This window comes from Vitis riparia, unplaced genomic scaffold (genome assembly GCF_004353265.1).
Source record: "Vitis riparia cultivar Riparia Gloire de Montpellier isolate 1030 unplaced genomic scaffold, EGFV_Vit.rip_1.0 scaffold761_pilon_pilon, whole genome shotgun sequence".
NCBI lineage: Eukaryota > Viridiplantae > Streptophyta > Magnoliopsida > Vitales > Vitaceae > Vitis > Vitis riparia.
The window spans coordinates 9795-32954 of NW_023269772.1; the positions used below are offsets into that span (position 1 = coordinate 9795).

At 33.9% G+C, this 23160-nt stretch overlaps 1 protein-coding gene and 1 long non-coding RNA gene across 4 annotated transcripts in view; one reads left to right on the forward strand and one right to left on the reverse strand.

Annotated features, from left to right (window-relative positions):
* Positions 1 to 679: 679 nt before the first annotated feature.
* LOC117910498 lies at positions 680 to 2689 on the forward strand. Its single transcript, XR_004650689.1, has 2 exons — positions 680 to 710; positions 2582 to 2689. It is a non-coding gene; the product is annotated as an uncharacterized LOC117910498 (long non-coding RNA).
* Positions 2690 to 3782: 1093 nt separating this feature from the next.
* The window catches only part of LOC117910491 (disease resistance protein RFL1-like), a 29523-nt gene continuing 10145 nt past the window's right edge, over positions 3783 to 23160 (reverse strand). Inside the window, exons 3-6 of one of the 3 annotated variants that reach the window (XM_034824562.1) lie at positions 7437 to 8170; positions 5047 to 7290; positions 4843 to 4952; positions 3783 to 4005 (exon numbers count right to left, since the gene is read on the reverse strand). In XM_034824562.1, the coding sequence (XP_034680453.1) occupies positions 4891 to 4952; positions 5047 to 7290; positions 7437 to 8170 (3040 nt within the window). In that variant the 3' untranslated portion in view covers positions 3783 to 4005; positions 4843 to 4890. Of the gene's footprint in view, positions 4027 to 4842; positions 4953 to 5046; positions 7291 to 7436; positions 8171 to 23160 lie in introns of all 3 variants that reach the window. The other 2 variants (XM_034824561.1, XM_034824563.1) reach the window with 2 other exon arrangements.

Consider the following 23160-nt stretch of genomic DNA (forward strand, 5'->3'; position numbering starts at 1 on the left):
GTCTCATGAGACTAGGGGTCTCCAATGGCCGGGCCGGGCCTGAAATAAGAGGCCCGCGGCCCAGCTCGGGTCGGGCCTATGGGCCCGTTGACCAGTCAACGGGCCGGGCCATGCAAGAATGGTAGGCCCGCGGGTTGGCGGGCTGGTGGGCGACCCGGGCCTGGCCTATGAGCCCGCGGGTTGGCGGGCTGGTGGGCGGGCCGGGCCGGGCCGGGCCAGCGGGCTTTTTTATTAAAGCCAAAATGAAACAAGGGAAGGGAGAGGGGGGATTCGAACCCCTCCCCTCATGGTTAAAATTTGAGGCTTTAACCAACTAAGCTACAAACTTTTTATGTTTATTAATGGACTTAGTTATATGTATATAAAAATATAGTATATTATTTTTTAAAAAAAAATTAAAGGCTCCAATGGTCACATGACCGTTGGAGCCTTTAGCTCCATCCCATTATTCCCATATGACCGTTGGAGGCTCCAACGGTCACATGTCAATTTTTTTTTTTTTTAAATCTTCCTATAAATACATCTTCTTCCTTTTCATTTTTTCATCAAATTCTCTTTATTTCTCTCTCTATTTCTCTCACATTCTACAATATTTCAAATTCTTTTATTTTTCCATCAAATTATACAATATTGTTGGTGGTGCAAAACAAGCATTGGTGGCTCCAAGAGTTCAAATTTGCTAGGAATTTCTGCATCGGTTCTCTAATTGAGTAACATACTTCACCCCTACTACTTTATTTTTTTGTTACATTTTTTTTTATATTTATTACTTTATTATTTTTGGCATAATATTTTATCAATAATTATAATATGACAAGTGCTTCTTCATCTAGTCCATGTGATGAAATATCATCAAACAAAAAATTTACTTCAAATATATGGAATTTTTTTTATAGAATAGAAATAATTTTAGAAAATAATAAAAAAGAAATAAAAGTAAAATGTAAAATTTGTAATAAATTTCTTACTGGTGGCTCAAATGCAGGCACAAGTCATTTAAAAGGACATCATGAAAATTGTAAAACTAAAAATAATGTAGATATTAGAAATTATATGCAATTAGGTAAAAATGAAAGTGGAAATTTAAAAATATTTTCTTATGATGAATCTAACTGTCGTGAAGAAATGATTGATTATATAATAAGAACAGAACAACCTTTCAACATGATGGAAACTCATGATTTTGTAGGAACAATTCAACGAGGTATTAATCCTCAATTTAAAGGTTGGTCTGGAAATACAGTTAAAAGAGATATTATGAAAAAATTTTATACACAAAAAGAAATTTTAAAAAAATTTTTTGCAAATTTTGAAGGAAATATTTGTTTAACATCTGATATTTGGACATCTTTAACTCACACTGGTTTTTTATGTATAGTTCTCACTACATTGATAATGAATGGAAATTAAATAAAAGAATAATTTCATTTAAATTAATAAATGCTCCACATAGTGGTAAAAATATAGCATCTTTAATAAATGATGAAATTATAGATTTAGGCATTCGTGATAAAATATTGACAATAACATTAGATAATGCTGTTAATAATGATGCAGCAATACATAGACTAAAACTATATTGGCAAGTAAAAGAAGATCATGCTAAAATATTTCATGTGCGTTGTTGTGCACATATTTTAAATTTAATTGTAAAGGATGGATTAAAAATGTTGATAGTACATTGGAAAAAATTAGAGGCATTGCATATAGTATTAATAGTTCTCAAGCAAAACATGAATTATTTTTTCATTGTTGCAAAATGTTAAATATGAAAAGAAAAAATATAAATTTGGATATGGCCATTAGATGGAATTCCACATATAAACTTTTACAAAATATTACAAAATATAGAAAAGTAGTCGAATTATATGAAATACAATTAATTAATAATGATTGTGAAGCAGATATTTATGCATTAAATGATTATGATTGGCATATTGCGGATCTTTTAAGAGATCTTTTTGAAATTTTTGATACTTCAACAAACATTTTTTGTGGTGTATATTATCCAACTTCAAATCGAGTTATTACGCAAATAACTAATATTTTCTTGTATTTCAAAAATATTTAAGTTTTGAAATATTTAATGATACAATATTTGCAATGATGGAAAAATTTAGAAAATATTGGGGAGAAATACCTTTAATTTTTTATATTGCTTTAATTGTGGACCCTAGATTGAAATTTGAAGCTTTGGATGAATGGTTAAAAGTTATTTATTTTAATGACCAAATAAAAATTGAAGAAATTAAAAATGAAATAAATTCATTATTATATAATTTATATAACTATTATAAAGAAAAATATGGTAATGATATTAATACTATTAAATTACCACCTACATCTACAAACTCCTCATCTTTTTATAAAGGAGCTCTAGAAATGTTGAAAAGTCGAAAAAAGACAACAAATAGTTCTCCAAATAATACATCTGATTTAGATAAATATCTTAATACTGATACAATTTTATTTGAAGATCAAGAAGATTTTGATATTTTAATATGGTGGAAGTCACATCAACACAAATATCCTGTGCTTTCTATAATTGCTCGTGATGTACTAACAATTCCTATGAGTACAGTTGCATCAGAAGCTGCTTTTAGTGCAGGTGGAAGAGTAGTTAGTAAAAAACGATGCAACTTAGCGCCAGATGTTATTGAAGTAGGGATATGTGTAAAAGATTGGGAAATAGCAGATAAAAGGATGTACGATTCCATTCGAGAAACAGAGATGCTTACCGATATGGAATCTTTAAAATTATCAAGATCTTCATGGATGCATGATAGTTCGCCATCACCGCCAGAAAATAATGACTAAATGTATATTATATTTTTATTTTTATTTTTAATGGTTGAAAAATACAGATGATTGACAAATAAATAGGTGTCAACCTAGTTGGGATGTATTTATTTTGTAGTGATGTAAACTTTTCCCACATTTTCAAATGTAATTATACATTCAATGAATAAAATTTTGAAATGAATATTTTTTTTAATAATTTTTATTTTTGTAATTTTTTTTTTAAAGGGGCAGGCCGGCGGGCCGGGCCGGGCCTAAACTTAGGCCCATGGCCCGGCCCGCCCAAAAACGGGCTCGGGCCCGGCAGGCTTGGGTCGGGCTTTAGCCCGTCAGGCCAGGCCGGGCCTAAAGCGGGCCACGGGCCGCGGGCTTTTTGGAGACCCTTACATGAGACTAAAATGGGGACAAATGTCTAATGTCAAATAATATAGATGATTTTCACATCAAGCCTTTTGATAGAGGAATTGAAATTAAGGGGGTATTTGATCAAACTTAATTCTTATTATTTAATTACTAAAATTAACTTTAAATTAAATTATACTTAAAATGTTAACTTAAAACTTATTATTTAATTTTTGTTTTAAGTATTAATATTATTTAATAAAATTAATTTAAAACTTATTCTAAATTTTCAAATTAATATATTTATTCTCATAAATTATTAATAGGACAAAGGATATTGAATAGTGAAGGTCGTAGAATAGTAAAAAAAGATCATGGAGGTAACTAAAACAAATGGGATAAAAAAGTAAAATGAAGATGTGAACATAAAAATAAATTAATTATTTTTATTTATTACTTAAAATTATTTTTTACTTTAAATCATATCATTAAGTTATTTTATCAAAGATAATTAATCTACTTAATAAATTAAATTAAATTATTAAGTCACTTTAAATTATTAAGTTGGTTTATTAAACACCAACTAAATATTCATAAATTTTATATATAATGCAGATCAAGCTATTTAGAGAAATCCATCAAGTTGAAAGCACACACTTTGAATAAAAATACAAATTTCATAGGCAAGACACACCAATCTTAGGGCATAATATCAAACCAAAAATGCTTTGAGCAACCTAAAAATAAATCAGTCACACACATGCAAACAGTAAATGATACAAGAATGGATCACATCTCCCACACAGCAATCTGTACCAAACCATGTGCCAATTGCTTTGTTGCATCAGTCTTCAGACACTCATCCTGCAAAAATAACAATACAGCCTGCTCTGTTGTTATTATTAAGGAAATGATTGAATGCAATTATATTTAAAGAAAATATCCCGACCTGACTTTATTTACATGAAAATAATTTTGCAATTTTTATTTAGAAAAATTATTTTTACAATAAAAATATCTGAATTACACTTTGTTTACAAGAGAAAGACTTTCACATTTTTATTAAAAAATTATTTTAGTAATTTTATTTACAAAAAGTGAGTTTTTATTAATATTTCTACAAATTAAAAATATATTTTCAATTTTATTTAAAAATGTTATTTTTAGAATTTTAAAAAACGGTTTAGGTTTTATTTTGTTTACAAAATAGTTCAAGTTAATTTTATTCACAAGAGAGTGATTTTATTTATTTATTTTAGAAAAATAATGATTTTTACAATATATAAAAAAGTGTAAAAAATAATTACATGGTTTTATTTTAATATTAAAGCTCGACTTACAAAGCTAAGGCCCAACATCTGATTGGAGTCAATGGCCCAATCCTAAAGCCCATTATAAAATATTATGTGAGCCTACATCTCCCATAATAAATAAATAAATAAAATAAAATATAAAATTTGAAGTAAAAATGGGAAAATCGTGAGAGCCAAAAATAGGAGAGTATGTGAAAATAGAAGAGTGATGGGTCCCATATGGTAATATCAAACACACACTTTCACAGGCAAGACACATCAATCTTAGGACATAATATCTAACCAAAAATACTTTCAAGCATGCCCAAATTGAAAATAGACTCGAGTTTTGGTTGACACATAATACGAGCTGTTGGTAATTTGTTGTAGGAGAGTGAGTCGGTGGTACCTGTTCCCTCATCAGTTCCAACTTCTGTATGCCATCCACAAGCTGTGTTTAGGTGGTTGTCCTTGATGTTGAACCTTCTACCACCAGTATCTTCTTTCCCTTCGCTTCCCCTGTTTTGTGCAAGTAGTACCTTCCTATGAGTTGCTTCTTTTAATATTTAATAATTAAAGTGTAAAATTTTCAATCTCATACAACACTTAATACCTGAGTGATGAATTGGATCGGCCAAGTATTGTGGAGAAAAATAATTGGCGAAAATCTCCTTCGTAGATCCATCCTCCCATTCCAAGCTTTCCCACCAGGTCAGATCTCCTTCAATTTTCTTTAAGCTCTTGGTGGCACTATTTGAATTGAATGGGAGCCTCCTTAGCTTCGGGCAATTGATCACAGAGATCACTTCCAATGAAGGCAAGTCTACTGCCCACGGACAGATGACGTCCAGCTCTGGCATGCCACCTAATACTAGAGATGCGAGTCTTGTGAATGGGCTGGCGTGCTGGCAATTTGCAATGTCAACGGCTGATATCACTACTGCCATGGATTCACAGAATTGAACATTAAGCGACTCAAGGTGTACAGCATAAATAAGCCATCCCAAGTGCCGCAATTCTGGACAACTCCAAATCTTTACATGTCGAAGCCTGTGGAAGTGTTGGTTGTCTTCAAATTCCACAGGTCTATAAATTCCTTCCAATTGACGACCATTGAATATGACAAAAGTCTCCAAATAGCTCAGAAATTTTGTGGATAGCATGAGGAGTAGTAAATTTTTGCAGTCATGTAGACTTAATCTTCTTATGCGCCTTAGTAGCTTGTCAGAGCTCTGTAATTTATTGAGAGCTACATCACTACAGAATGAGAGAGATATCTCATCCATAGATTCTATGGACTCCAATTCCTCCAACAAGTGTTCATGGTCTGAAGATAAAGCATTTCCATCATACATGCTAAACAACTGCAATGATGACAGACTTGATATCACATGTGGAGGAATTACAAATGGAGGCACACCATCAAGTAACAAGCACCTCAGTTTTGTCAACTTCTTGATCCCAATCGGCAACTCTCTTATCTTTGTCATTGAAAGATTAATGTATTCCAAGTTCATCAATCTATCAATGCCAACAGGTAAGTTCATTAAACAATGTGTAGCTGACAAATCTAGAACCCTTATGAGAGGCATGAATTGGAAGAATCCTCTTGGAAATGTCCTCAGTCGGATACACTCCCTCACAAAGAGAGTCTGGAGATTAGAGCAATGTGGCGTTCCTGGCAGTTTCTCAATATTCCATCCCCACAATGATATCCTTTCTGCCTCCTTCCAGCTGGTAACCCTCTCAGCCTCAACATGCCCAAGAGATTCACGCACCAAAATCTTGTTCATCTTTTTTCCACATTCTTGACCTATCCATAGAGCCATGTCATGTATCACATCGTGCATCTTGATACATTCTTTAAATCCATCACCCTCCTCTAACAAGCATGCATTCTTTAGGTCTTCAATGATTTTGTGTCCTTGTCTTCGTGCTTCATATATGTCCTTACCATCAAAAAACCCTTCCCCAATCCAATGTTCTATAAGCTCGTCTTTTCTAATTTCATATTCCTTAGGAAAAAAAGAACAGTATCTGAAACAAGATTTGGTGATATCATCTCTTAAGCTATCATAACTTAATTTCAAAACATGATATAACTCATCCTCCATACCTGAAATTTCCACTGGGAATTTCTCCAGTTCTTGGATTGCTTGATCCCATTCATGGGGAGAATTCTTATGAGCCATTGCTCTTCCAACAGTAATAAGGGCAAGTGGCAAGCCTTTGCACTGCTCTGCCATCTTTTTAGAAAGCCGTGATATATCAGGGTGAGAATTTAGAGTGTTCTCTCCGACTTTCTCCAGGAACAAAGCCAAGGCTTCTTCCTGTGCCAAACACTCTACCCTAAATATCCTTTGAACTTCCATTTCATTGCATATTTCCTGAATTCGAGTTGTGATTATTACTTGGGACCGGTTTCGAATTTCTGGAAGAGGAACTCCTATTTTTGAGAGATCAAGTCGTTGCCATACATCATCTAAAAGTAGCACAAACCTTCTTGTTTTCATGATGTTGAATATTTCTGTAGCCCTTTCATCCTCTGTTCTACCCTGCCACATGCTATCTGGGATTTGTAATTTATTTCGAATCACCTCTTGAGCAGCTTTCACACTTGCTTGCTTGGGGAGAGTAACCCAAATCACTGTATCAAATTGGTGACTTGTTTTGAGGAACTCGTTGTTGATTTTCCTCATTAGTGTTGTTTTTCCAACACCTCCTGTTCCGTATAATGCAATAATTCCTGCTTGATATCCAGTAAGGCAGCGGCAAACTCTCTCATACAACGAATCTAAGCCCACAGTATGCCCAAGAGGCATTTCATCTACAACAGCATGAGGCAACCTGTCTTCCCCTGCATAGAAATGTTCTATAAGATTATCATTCCTAATTACATATTTCCTGGGAAATATAAAGCAATATATGAAACAAAGTTTGGTGATTCATAGAGTAAGCTATTATAACTTAGCTTCAAAACATGAAACAATTGATCCTCCATACCTGAAATTTCTTCTTTTATGACGTCCTCCAGCTCTTGTGCTAACCGTTCCCATTCCCTGACAATCTTGCAGCCAGCCAATGTTCGTCCAGCCATTATGATGGCAGATGGCAAACCTTGGCATCTCTCCAAAGTGCTGTGGGCAAGCTGTTGTATCCCGGGACTAGAATTTAGAGTGTCCTCTCCGACGAGCTCGCTGAACAAAGTCCAGGCTTCTTCACATGCCAAAGGCTTTACCGGCAACCACCTTTTAGCGTCCATCTCACTGCATATTCTCATTGATCGAGTTGCGATTATTACTTTAGACTTGTTTCCAGCACCAGGAGGAGGAACTCCAATCTCTGAGAGATCAAGTGGTATCTGTACATTGTCTAACAACAGCAAAAACCTTTTTGTTTTCATGATATTGAATATTTCTATAGCCTTTTCATCCTGACTTCTATTTTGCCACATGCTATCAATGATCTGTAATTTGTTTCCAATCACGTCTTGAGCAGCTCTCACGCTTGCTTGCTTGGACACTGAAACCCAAATCACTGTATCAAAGTCGTGTCTTGTTTCGAGGAGAGCATTGTTGATTTTCTTCATTAGTGTCGTTTTTCCAATTCCGCGTTTTCCATATAATCCGACAATTCCTACTGAATCTTGAGCGAGGAAGCTGCACACCTTCTCATACAAGGAATCTAAGCCCACGGTACGCCCAAGAGGTAATTCATCCACAACATCACGAGGCAACCTGAATGCCACAACTTCAAAAGCTCCTCTGCTTGTTAGTTCCCTCACCCGCATGATTTTTCGACTCACTCTCTTTCCGAGGTTGTAGCTCGACCGAATATTACAATATCTTCCAAGGCCCTTCTGTAGTGCTCCATCCCCTTCTTGGAGAATTGCAGCAACTTCACTTTCCTCGTCACCAACGTCCTGAAGCCAGCCTTCCACTTCCCTTCTGGGTGTCATCTGTTGCTGCTTTCCAAGTTCCACTCTCGTCTTTACATCTTCACTTCGAACGTTCAGTAGCTTCCTTTCCTCTCTCAAGCATTCAAGATTTTCTCGGAGACCACGGATATGGGAGGCACGCTTGGCGATGCAACCGAACAGATCAGTGGCAATAGTTAAGATTGGGCTCACACAATCCATGCTCTCAGGAACCTGAAAAATAAACACCTGAAATTCAAGAAATTAGAAAGACAATGATGAGAAAGGAGGCTGCTAGGGCAATACAAAAGGAGATGAATACTGTTTGCTTCTGCAGCTGGAAGAGCGCGATGATAAGACTAGACACATAACACGCATCTATTGGACCACACATCATGCCTCAATCAAATATTCAAATCCACCCTCCCCATATTTAAATTCATCCTCACCCTTCCCCTTCCCCTTCCCTCTTCCCTAATTTCCATTCTCCTACTGCACATGTCATGTCTGAATCATTCATACTATTATAATCGCCGACAAAGGAGGAGCAAGAAAGAAAAAACAAATGGAGAAAGCAGTCACTTGGCTTGTATTTCTATTCACTAATTCAATGCATTACGCCCATTTGCACATGCAAATACTTCTCTATGATCTCATTTCTGATCATGCCCATTTCATTCTGATGTTTTTCTGTTGATCCCCATGTTCTTTTGCTTAAATAAATGGCTTTTTTTTTTTTTTAATATTCAATTATTTAAGGGTAGTTCTGTCATTTGGTCTACAAATCTTGGACCTCCAAATCACCTTCTTGGAAGATCCGCATAAAGTATAGTTTTATTGAAGGCATATGGCTGGTGCATGCTAAGTCATGAGGTTGTTTCGGTCATTTTGCATTCCCATATTTGTTGTGTTGATTAGTGTATTAAGTAGTAGTGAAGATGGATTTGCTGTACAATTTGATGTTTAATTGAGAAAATGGAGCTTGGAAAGACAGGAGTGCCCTTGGACCGACCATGGAACAGCTTGCCGGAAAGCATGTGGCTTTCAATGGCTTGTCTAATTGTCTTCAAAAGTCACGACGTGTAATCCTCCACCAGTAGAGATCACTTGATGAAGTTTAGACAAGGGTAAATTTGACATTTTGAGAGCTCATGTGAGCTTAGCTTAAATTAGAAGTTGCCCTTGTCTATGGCTTCACAAAACCCAAAAAATTCTTTTCTATGAATAATTTATACAATATTAGCTAGTACCAACTGAAGTTCATATGGTTTGTAGAGGAATTAAAATAATATTAACTTAATTTTGGAGAATTCAAACAAATGAGTAGATATCAATTTTTTTTAGTAAGTTAAGTTATCGCTAAATTAATCTTTAAAATTTTGGTTTTTCAATTTAACAAAATTTGAACTCGAAAAATGATAAGTTAGACACATTTAACATGTGACATATATTCAAAATGTGACACATGATGAAATTTGGGAAGTTAGAAAATTTAATTTTACCAATAAATCAAATATTTTGATTAAAGTTTAAAGAAAATTAAAGAAAACAAAAACTATTGACTCCACACAGGAAAAAAGGTTTTACAAAGAAGAAAATATTTCATAAAATATCTCTACAAATTCAAGAAATCGTAAAAGAATTATACACTTCTTCACCTTTCAATAAAGTCATTCAGGAATAAATCACTCTAAGTTTTCACTTGACTTTCAAAAGAAAAAAAACAGAAAAACTTTTAATGGTTTGCTTTCAATTTGTAATTAAAGAGAAACAATTAGAAAAAAAATATTATTTTGTAAAATAATGTTAACACTAAGATTATACTTTACAATTAATTAATTTTAATACAATTTTTTGTATATATATATATATATATATATATATATATATATATATATATATATATATATATTATAATTTTGTCTATTTTGTACATGACCCCAATAAATACGAGATAAAATCAAAATGACATTTCCAATGTTTAAGTCTTAGCCCAAATCATAATTTTTAAAAGATAATATCAATATTGTCAAATTTTATTAAAAATGAAAAAGTTACTTATCCAAATCAAAATATAATTTAAAAAAAAAAAACATTTTCTCGATTTTTATATTAAAGTCTATTCTAAGTTAAACTTTGTAAACCAAATTAATTAAATTTCTTTAATAAACTTAGAAAAAAAAAAAAAAAAACTTTTCACTTACCAAAATTCAATTAAAAGGTTTGGGGTATACTCCTTTTGCCATCCGAGCAAACTTACCCTTATTATATATTGTGCACTAAACTTATATATACTTAAACTCATTATATAAAAAAAAAATATTAAAAGAATATTTTAAAGAGCAAATTAATTATAATTATTTTATAATTAAATGCAAAATTTTCTTTTAATTGATTGTCAAAAATATAAAAATTATATAATTTTTTTCATAATGTTTTTAATATTATTAATAATTAATTAAATATTAAAAAATTAAATTATGATATATATATATATATATATATATCATAATTTAATTTATATTGTTTAATACAATTCAATTAAATGGATCATAATTTTAATATTAATATATATTTTAAAATTAGACATATTATAATCAAATATCATAATATTAGATGTAATTTAATAATAAATGTACACTTATAAAATTCATATTTTTATCAATGCATACGATATTATTATCAAATATGATAAATCATGTTATACATATATCAAATTTTTCAATAAAATAACCTTAAAATGTTTATTATACTTCTAATTATATTATTATGAGGTTTTCCTTACATTTTCATGAGTTTTTAATAATTTTAAGTCTATCGATATTTTTTTTCAAAATATCCGTCGATATATCTCCGATATATCCGTAAAATCGAAGTACCGATATATCCGTGGTTACTGATATTTTCATCCTTGGTCATAACTTCCCGATAAGTCTCTGGTTCTCCGCCATTAGCGATTATCACCTACTCATGAGAGCAATGCCTTGTGAAAACTATACACTTTCCAGTAGATCTTCTCAAGTAAGGCACAACTGGTGGTTCTATAAGGTTTTTAACATTATTTTCATTTGTGGGCTCATGATCGACTAGAGAAGCATCATCATGGTCTTTCTATGTGTCACTCTTATCGTTTATTTATAACATAAGAGAAATAAGGCCCCGGTCAACTAGCTCTTCATTATTGACAAATTTGGTTTTTCAGATTTCTCAAAGTCTTCAATAGGTTGTGTTGGGATTGAGCCCCTAAAAGTAAGATATGAAGTAACAAAGTTAGACTTAACCATCCTCTTCCTATTCTTTTGGTGTATTGACATTGATTTGAGCATTCAGTCCATGTCTTTTACATTGTACGTAACTTGGGTGCATTAGTAGTTACACAGAAGATATAAATCATGAGTTCCTTGTAAGTAGATAAGTTGTCCACAGTTGGTTCATGGATTTAGATAATCTAGTAAATACTATAATGTACCACCTCCTAATTGGAGGAATAACTTGTCTTGGTCATCGGGATGGGCTTCTCATTGTGAGTGCACCAGTATATGTGATACACATTGGACAAGAGATACGGTGAATCATGATGCAAGGCTATCAATTGTCATGATTCACCAAGCTACTATACTGCATGGACTCTCAACCTTGAGAGGATATTGAGTTTATGCCAAAATCAATAAGAGACTTTGACCTTTGGGTGAGACCCTTAAGTAGTCATATATCTCTATGGATTGAGTCACTATTGATGAAGGTTGGTGACAAACAGGTATTTTCAATATAGGCATTTGTGGACCCTCCCCCGATCCACCGATCGACGCGACTTGCAATTGAAACGGTAATGTAGAGAAAAAATGGTTTTTGAGTTTTGGAAAATCCCTCCCCCATGAGGAACGGTTTTGTTTGGAGTCGCCACTTACTTTTTATTTTTATTTTTTGAAATAGGGAAAATTAAGTAAGAACAAAAACCCCTTAATGACTGCAGTTAAGAAAAAAACGATCCGTGAAACTCGATTTCTTGGTCTGAGGATCAGGTTACCTATTAGGAAGGTATCTCATACGAGGTAGCACCCCTCTAAGCTTGGAATCCGGTCTCTACTAGTGAATTGGGTACATTAGAGCATATAGGTTGAAGGTCAATCAATTCCCCCCCTAGGCTACATGGATGACAAAACTCATACAATCCTAGCTAGTATTCAAGATGCATAGGAAATCAACAATCAGAACAATGATGCGTACCTGTGGTCCCCGACCATGCGCTACAAAGAAAGTAAGTCAACAAACACAAGCATGTAGTAGGCTTTCATGATCAAGCATCAAAGTTCACACTTAAAGACAAAGTGAATGGAAATGAGGGTAACTAATTGTTTTATTCTTTTCACGCTCCCCAAACAACAATTCGCCAACCACGAAATTCACATTTTTACCATTAAAAATTCAGCTACATTCTTCATTGAAACATGCATTAAAATGGAACCACTCTTCATTGAAACACGCACTAAAATTCAGCCACCTTCTTCATTGTTTATCATAAAAAAATTCAACTATATATCCACCATCATGTAGCCTCCTTACTCACCTTTAACTCCATTTGAAAATTCAGCGACCAACATACTTTATGCAACCCACGAAATTCATAGTTGCAATTCTCAAATCCACTCATCGAGATTTATGATTGCACTTTTCCCCGTGAAATTACCTCCTCTTGCAACCCACACAAATTACCATGAATACATCTAAGTTACAAACATCAGATTCTTCATATGCGGCCACCAAAACACCATCGATTTTCATTATATTTTAGCCATTAAAATTATGTGTACAACCTTGAGTTTCAGTCACTTACATCTCGGTTAACATTTTCATGTTATGACCAAACTGCCCATTTATAATTGAAACAAAAACTGTCCACTGATCTTATGAATCTCCAATAGCATTTCTATCTTTATTTAAACAAAAATTGAATAGCAACTCAAATCTTTTATGACAATCTTCATTTTTAATTCAGAGAAGGAAACAAAAGTTACTAATCTTAAAAAATTATGGCGTCTGTACTTTAAACAAAATGTAAAAAATAATAAATAATAATAATAATAATAAAAATCAACTAAATTACTTGTTATAACATCTTCATTTTTAAATCAATTAGAAAAACAATAACGATAACTAAATTAACCTTTATGATATCTTCATTTTTAATTTAAAACGGAGATCACTAACCTCTACTTTCAGCTGTAATCTTTCCTGGAGGTGCGGAAAATGGTGATGCCAATGCAACTCTATTGGTTTGAAGTGTAGATGGTGAGATGCTAAAGATGGTGTGTGTTAGCCTTCAATGATAGTGGACTATTCCCTCTCGATTGAAGTTTCTCTCTTAATCAGTTTTTCTTTTTCCCTTATCTCTTTCTTCTTTCTCTCTAGATGCAGAGGCCTCAGAGATGCCAAGGGTTCTCCCACATTTTCAATCGTCCTCCAATAGAGTATACTCACTTAGAATTTTCAAAACCTCATTTTTTTCTTCCTCTCTGAAAAACCCTTTTTTTTTTTTTCTTCTCAGCCTTTTTTTTTTTTCCTTTCTCTCTAGATGCCAAACCAGAGATGCCTAGAACCTCTCCCCACGCTTTCAGTTATCCCTCTACAGAGTCTCCCTATCCAAGATTTTTCCAAAACCCATTTTTTCATCTTCTGAAAATGTTTTTTTTTCCCCTCACTGACCCTCTTATTTTCATTTCCTTTTAGCTATGGAATCACCCACTGTCAACCTCGGAATCTCATCCCATTCATTTCCTCTTTTGGTCCCGAGGTGGGCAGCTGCCCCTCATAACCCTATATTTCCTTACCCACCAAGAATCCACATGGATTCAAGGTGAGTTGTAATCAACCCGCCAAAATAACCCAAATCGAACCTAAAACCATCCTCTAAACCTATCTAGAGCACCCAGGCTTGAACCGGTGAGAAAAAAGGTGCCAAAAATGCCACAAACAGAGTCGTTCGCAAGCAGCCTTGACAAACCGGTTGACCGGTTGGCAACCTGTCGACCAACTGAGAAAACTTGTTAAACGGGTTGAGTCGGTTGCCCATCCGGTCGACCAGTTGAGAAAAATTCTCAAATTTTGACAGAATGTTCCTTGAAGAATAAGGAATCCAACCAAAAAACGGTGTGCAATTTCGAGCCCGGATGAAGGAGAAATGACTAAAACAAGTCAATGTGTTTCGTCATGACCTCTAACTAAACTGAGGTTGTGGATACCTCAACCTTTATCCCATAGCATGATACGAACCAAGGAATCGACCATGACAACATTTCATAATGGACCAAAAGCTCGCACTAAATTGAACCATAGGTTGAACTCACGTGATGTCCGAAAACCGATTAAGCCCAACAAGGGTCTTATGGTCGTGACATATAGAGGTCGGGTGCGAGCAACACCCACAAGATACATGCAAGTGTCAAGGGATAAAATTGAAGGTCTACAACATCATGATATCTCATGAAATTGAGATAGTATCTTCTATTTGGTAATCTAAATAACATGTGATCATGAAATCTGTGGTCATAGTAATTCCTTTAGTGGAATTTGACATATGTTTCTTAGAGCTAGAACATGTTAGTTGATCACATAATAAGTGAGATCTCTAACTCAAGGATTTGAGAAGTAATCTTGATAGGTGATAGCACTTCCTTGTTAGATTATAGATACCATTTCATGAAGAGTCTACATGTAGTTGATAGTAAGTCACAGACTTAAGCACTTAGTGTTTCATTGTTATTTACTTAAGATATTTTGATTCTTTGTAGTGAGATCTTGAATCAACTTCAGAATTGGATTATGAGGGAGCCAGTACTCCTATGGGTCCCAGTGGTCCCCATTTTGAGCTTAAATACCTTGTTAGCATGGATTATGAGGGTTGGATTAGCTCTATGTTCACTTTTATGCATAAGAACGTTTTGGTAATTATGCAATGTTACACAAGGGTAAGTAAACAAGGTTTCTAGATTGGGCTAATTGATTAATTAGTAGACCTTATTGGGTTAATTAATCAATTAGAACCTATTTTGGGCTAGATTAAGTGACCCAAACCCATATGGACTTAAGTCACTTACGCCCAGTTAATTTCACTATAAATACCCCATAGGGGTTAAGGTTTCCATAACTTTTGTTTTCCACCATCCAGAGAGAAAGAAAGTCATAACCTTTATCCTCATTTCTTTTCCACTAGAAGTGTGCCAAGAACAAGGTTGAGTCATCGGGTAGAAGATCGTCGGTTTACGAGACTTCTAACAACTTCAAGGTCATCTTCAACACTTGGAATTTAAGGTTTGGGAATACCTAAACCTAAAGGTTAGTACTTTGACCTTAAAAATTCTTTTGTTACTTAGATCTAAGATGCCAACAAATTGATCTTCCAAGAAGACAACATCTCCATTTCTTATTACTTTCTTATCAATCGGATCCCAACATCTATAGCCAAATTCTTCATGGTTATATCCCAAGAAGATACATTGTTTTGTTCTACTATCAAATTTGGTTCTCTCATCTCTAGGATATGTACAAATGCCCTGCAGTAAAAAACTAATAAGCAAAATTTTTCTCTGTTCATACATTTTTGGCACAACACCATTTGAAGGATTTGAAGGAAAAAGTTTGATTAAGTCCACAACTATCCTCATTGTCTCTCTCCACAATACTTAAGCAACTTTGCATGAGAGAGCATGCACTTAATTTTGTCATTAATTGATAATACAGTTGTGGACCCTTACCCGATCCACCGACCAGTGCGACTCATTATTTTAAAGGTGAAATGGAAAATTGGTTTTCAAGTTTTGAAAAATTCTTTCCTAGTGGGGAAAGGTTTTGTTTGGAGTTGCCACTTATTTTATTTTTTTTTTTTAATGGGAAAAATTTAGGTAAGAACAAAAACCCCAACATGACTCCAGTCAGCAAAAAACGATCTACGAAAACTAGATTATAGGTTCGGGGATTAGGTTACCTATCAGGAAGGTATCTCATACGAGGTAGCACCCCCTCTAGGCCCGGAACTCGATCTCTACTAATGAATTGGGTATATGGGAATATATGGGTCAAAGATCAAACAAACCTTGGGCTAAACAAATAACATAGATCACATAGACCCACCTAGTATTTAGTATACACATACACTCAACAAGTCAAAATCAGAGTGCATACCTAAGGTCCCCAGCCAAGCGCTGCATAAGAGATCAGTCAATAAGCTCAAATGCACAACAAATATGCATAGCAATCATGCACCAAGCATTCATGTGAATTTCATTATCCAAAGCTCAAGTGCATACTTGTGATCCCTAGCCATGCGCTGCAAGGAAAAGATGAGGCAAGTAATACAAGTATACAACATGCACTCTCAATTAAGCTTCAAATCTCATACCCAAAAGGGAGGGAAGCAGGTCGAAATGAAATAAATGGTTTGCTTTCTTTTACACACATTCCTTTAAATTCCATCAAACCAAACCATGCTCGCTTAATCCACATTCTTCCCATCCATGAAGTGGGCTCACATGAAATCTAACCAAACCGAACTCTAACCCTAAAGGTGGCCCACAAATGCCTTGCAACCTAAGGGCTCAAGCCACAACAAAAATGGGGGTCAAAACATGCTAAAACTGGGGCTACCTAACAGAACCTATTGAATCGGTTTTCAACTAGTCCAATCAATTGAGAAAAAAATCTGAAACTCTACAAGAATATTCCTCGAAGAATAAGGAATCCAACAAAAAAATGACGCTAAATTCTGAGCCTGGATGAGGGATAATCGGCCGAAACAATGCAATGTGTTTATAATGGGGCTGCCTAACAAAACCTGTTGAATCGGTTTCCAACCGGTCCAACCGATTGATAAAAATTCTGAAACTTTACCATAAGATTCCTCGAAGAATAAGGAATCCAACAAAAAAACAGTGTTCAATTCTGAGCCCGAATGAGGAATAATCGGTCAAAACAATGCAACATGTTCCTTGTAGAAGGCCAATCCCGAGCCACCCAACCTTATTGAAACTAAGGCCATGGAGCTCATTAATCAACCAACAATGCAGCCCCCCTGAACTCAAGAAACCCAGCTGAAAATTCGGCCACACGGACATTCACATGCGACCACCTAAAAGAGGCGCCGCCCATGCCATGGCGGCAAAGGAGCCCATCCCGTTCAGGCATTAATCCATTAACACAAAACCTTCCAAAATTGGACAGACTTATCTCTTATATCCAAGCCTCTATCATTCTCCAATACAGGCTCAAACACATAGACAAGGACTTTGACACCGTAAAAAAAAAAATAGAAAGCATAGATGAAAACATTAAAACAAATTCCCAGAGAAAAATGAGCAAAAGAAGAACATAAATAGCCTCATTTTAGGGGTAGATTCATGGGCTGAAATGAGAGAATGATTCAAAATAGATTTTTAACATGAACAAAATCAAACGGGATCAATGGCATCAATTGAATGAAGAACATGACAAACAGACAAAGAACCAATTTCAACATAGCAATTTATGGCCCTTTTCGTCCACACCAATCAATAAAATATTAAGCATTCTGAAATAGCCAAAATGAGGAATTGAATATAAGCAAGAATTCTGAGAGTACTAGAAACGTACCCTGAAGAACCAGTCTTTGAGAGGTGTTCCTCAGCTTCAAGTGAGATTGATTTTCTTTCTGCAAAATCCACTCAAGACCGGTGATCACGATCTCTTTTTCTTCTTACCAAGGCAAACCAAAGAAATCATTTATTTTCCCTCAAGATATTTTTTCCTTTCCCATTCTCTCTATTTTTCTTTAAAAACCTTTCCCACTCTTTCCTTTCAGACCTCCGTTTTTTTTTTCTTTTCTTCCTTTCTTTTCTCTCTCTAGGTGCCAAATCCTCAGAGACCCCTAGACTTTTCCCCCACGCTTTCAGTTCCTACAGAGTCTCCCCTCCCCCCCCCCCTCCCTCCCCTTCCCCAGGATATCTCAAAAAACCCCATTTTTTTCTCTCCAAACGTCTCATTTTTTCTTCCTTCATCCAAACTTTTTAATCCTCAGCATCTGCACCACCCCATTTTCTTTCTCTTTCACCTCTGGAAATCCCTACCTTCAGCCTCGAAACCCAAACTCATTTAGCTCCCCACTTCCCGAGGTGGGCAGCTACCCCTCATAACTTCATAATTTATTGCCTGCCAAGAATCCACATGAATTCAAGGTGGGTTTCAATCAACTTGAAATGGCCCAAATGGGACCTAAAACCATTCTCCAAACCTATTTGAAGCACCAGGGCTCGAACCAACCTGAACAAGGGCACCCAAAATGCCAAAAACAGAGTCGTTCGCCAGCAGCCCCGATGAACCGGTCGATCGGTTGGCAAAGAAAAACTTGTCAAATTGATTGAGCCAATTGCCCAACTGGTCGACCAGTTGAGAAAAATTCTTAAATTTTGACACAATGTTCCTTGAAGAATAAGGAATCCAACAAAAAAAAAAAAAAAAAACGGTGCGCGATTCCGAGTTCGGATGAGGGAGATATGATTGAAACAAGCCCAAATGCTCCGTATTCGAACTTGCTCCTATGAACTCCAACTAAACTGAAGTTTTGGGGAGACCTCACTTCCTTCCTTTAGCATGATGTGAACAACTAAGGAATTGGCCATGACAACACTCCTAAAATGAACTACACACTCGCACTACATTGGACCACAAATGAACCTACACAAGACTCGAAAACCAATCAAGCCCAAAAAGGGGCCATGGCGGTGCCATACAGAAAAAATTGGTGCATGTGACACCCCTAAGATAAATGCAAGTGTCAATGGACAAAATTGAGGGTCTACAACGGTTCATTTTCTCTGCAACTCCATTATGTTTTGGTGTTTTTAGCATTGCCTTCTCATTCTTGATCCTATAAACTCTACAGTACTCCTCAAATAGACCCATGTACTCATCATCATTGTTATCTACACATACATATTTTAGCTTCTTTCCAGTTTCCTTCTCAATAATAGCATGGAAAATCTTTAAACTTTCAAGTATTGAGTTTTAGTTCTTAAAAGAAAAGCCCAAACTTTTCTAAAGTGGTCATCAATAAAATTGGCATAATATTGAGCACCACCATGACTCTTAGCATCCATAGAGCACACATCAATATGAATCAAATCTAACACATTAGATTTTCTAGATTGAGGAAAATTTTTAAATGCAACTCTATGTTATTTACTAGTAAAGAAATAAGTGCATACCTTTAGATCTACACTTTCCAAGCTAGGTATTACTTGTCTCTTAGAAACCTCATCCCATTTTCACTTAAGCTACTGAGACAACTGTGATAGAGTTCAATGGAAGAGTCATCAATAACAAGCACTTCTCTTTCGTAAGAGTTGGTCTCCATCCTGTAAAGAGAGTTGTACTTTTTTGCCTTTACTATTACTAAAGATCCCATAGTAAGCTTCCATTTTCTTTTACCAAAATAATTATAATAGCCTTCCTCATAAAGTACATCGATGGAAATCAAATTAAGGCGGATATCAAGAATATATTTAACATTCTTCAAAATCAGTTTACACCTAGTATTAGTGTCTAAGTGAACATCTCTCATGTCGATAATTTTACACTCTACATCATTCCCCATTTTTACATGACCAAAATGGTTTGTAGTATAGGATGAGAAGTAATCACAACGGGAAGTTACATGGTATGAAGCACCAGAATCAACAACCCAATGAGTATCTTGACATGTGAGGTTAACAATGTCACTGTGACAAATCATGCAAACATCACCATCAACTATAGTTGCAACATTTTTGTTTTCCTTCTTGTCATTTATTTTCTCACCATTTTGCTTTCTTTTAAAAACTATGTACTCAGACTTTTATGCCTAGCTTATTACAATGGAAACAAATAAAAGCTTTTCTTAACTTTCCTCATGACTTATCATGGTTATTAGAAGCTCTACTTTTGCTTCTCCCTTGCCTCTTTTAACAAGTGTCTACATTTGAATAGTTATCCCTTACTCCTTTCTCCTTTTTTCCAATCTCTATAACATGCTTTTCTTTACCATCTTTATGGTATAAATCGGAGCAAAATTGCTAAATGAAACAATAAGAGTTTTTCAACTGTTTGACAAAGATCTTAATAAGATTAAAGCGTGTACCTCATCATTCAATTTCATCTCCATAGATGTCAACTAATTTAGTAGACCTTGGAAGGTATTCAAATGCTTTGTAATAGGAGTTTCATCCTTGTATTCAAGTTCGTAAGCTTTCTAAACAAAAAAAGCTTTGTTTTGTATAGTTTTTCTCTCACACATCTCCTACAATGCATTCCACAATACATGAGCATTAGTCTCATAAGCAACATGATTAAACACACCGTTATCAACCAATTACCTTATTTTGCTAATTGTTTTCCTATTCAACTTTTTCCATTTCTCATCAGTCATATCGGATGGCTTAGCACTATTACCCAAGATAGTGTCTTCTAAATCATGTCAAAACAACATATCCTTCATTCTTGGCTTCCAAATGGAATAATTTGAAGTCGGGTGTTGGGTTAAGTCCCGCAACGAGCGCAACCCTCGTGTTTAGTTGCCACCATTGAGCCTAACATAGCTAGGTTAAGAGATAATTGAGCATGCCATGACATTGTTAGAATTTCATATAGGCCTTTATGGCCCTGACCTATAAATGGACCTTTATGAGCCTCTACTTTGACGGGAAAATGCTAACTTAACTATTTCTATCAAACTCTAAATCCAAGCTTTTAGATAATGTCTAGTGAAATCTACATTATTAGATGAAGGTATAAATAAATGAGATCAAGTAGAAAAGTACAAAAGAATAAGATTGTGGTACAAACAATGAAACCTAAAAATGTTACCTGGCACCACCTCATTAAGGTACCTTTTCGGTGTGGTATCGAAAAAGTATCTTTCGATACTATAATATGATCGATTTATTTATTATACAAAAAAAAAAAACTTATTTACTTTAAATGTATTTTTATTTTTTATTATTTTTAATATTTTTCTTAATTTTTTAACAATCAAATAGAACCTGAACTTATTTGACAAATAACTTTAAAATTATTGTCCCAAATGCATGATAGCAACCCTCTTTCATTTTAAAAATAAAGTTAAAAATATTTAACAAAGCACATAATTGTTTAAATACTTAAAACCTATGAAAGCTAATTATCTTGGAAACTTTCATGGTCCATTTATTACACTTTTGTTTCCTCGTTTTATGTGGAGATATACTCTCTTATATTAAAATAAAATAAATTAAGAATCATGATCCCACTAAACACCTCTACTATGGGGTTTTCTAGCACGAGAAAAACAATTTTAAAAAATTAACTTATATAAAAAAATTCTAAAACTAGTATTGTTTATATTAAATTAATTAACACCTCTACTATATCTATACTATGGGGTTTTCTAGCACAAGAAAAACAATTTAAAAAAATTAACTTGTATAAAAAAAAAAAAAAAAAAAAAAAACTAAAACTACTATTGTTTCCATCAAATTAATTAAATTTCACGAAAAAATTCTCACTTAAAAAAACGAGATTAATGTAAAAGTGAGTCATTTTATGAAAATATGATTTTAATATGAAAAGCGAACTCATTTTTCAAAACATGATTATATAAATAATCATATTAAAAATCAATTCATTTTATTATTAAATTTATCTTTTGAAAAAATAAATTTTATTGAAATTCAACTTTCTTCATCAAAAAACATCAACACTAAACTTATATTTTTTCAAAATATGAGTTCATATTTTAACATTTAATTTATGTTTTGAAAAAATGAGTTCAGTAAGCACAAAAACAATCCACTTATGTATAGAAACAAGCCACCTCGATATACAATTGGTAGAGACACAACAATTGTCACATACTTAACCAATTAACATTCAACAAAAACTATCATAAGAATCAAAGTAGAAAACTCAAACAATAAAAAACACAAAAGAATTACATGGTTTAGATTGATAATTAATGCATCAATGCTATGTCCATGAGAGGGTCATGAAGAATCCTACTCTCGAAAGGGGAATTACATGGTTTAGATTGATAACACATCAATGCTACATCCACAAGAAGTTTATTGAGAATCCAGTAAAGACTTTGATCTACTGCTTCCTTTTGTACTCCAATGCCACCCATAATTAAGTTATGGAAAAAACTAGAAGCTTCTTTCTTAATTCTATTTTCCAAAGACTTCTCCTAAAAGATAATAAAGTGTCCTTGAATTGCATAATTTTATTTATATAAATGAGATGTAGTTTAACAATGATTTTAAGAATTTGAATTTTATTCACATAAATAAAATTAGGCCTAAATTACAAAATACTACAAAATTAATTGGTAACATGAATTCCTAATTTAACTAGATCCAATAAAAAATAAAATAAATAAATAATGAAGAAAAATGAAATAATAAAATAAAAACAAAAATAATGATAAAAACTATGATTTTACACCCTTACAATGATAAAAAGAGTTTGATCAATTGTACACAACTAAAAAGTTCATAAAACATATTTTTATTTTAGTAATTTTTATATACATGATAATAGCAAATCCAACTTGATTTATGTACGAGATTAATTTATGAAACAAAATTATTTTCTTTAACAATGTCATTAAAGAATAATATATCCAAATTTTGATTTAATCTCCAAGAACTTACAAAATTTATTAACAAAATGATTTCTTGATTAACATTGATATAGAACGTTTGATTCAATCCGTGCGTTCTCACATTTTATTTTATTTTAAATGAATCTCCTTATTGTTTTTATTAATACAAATAA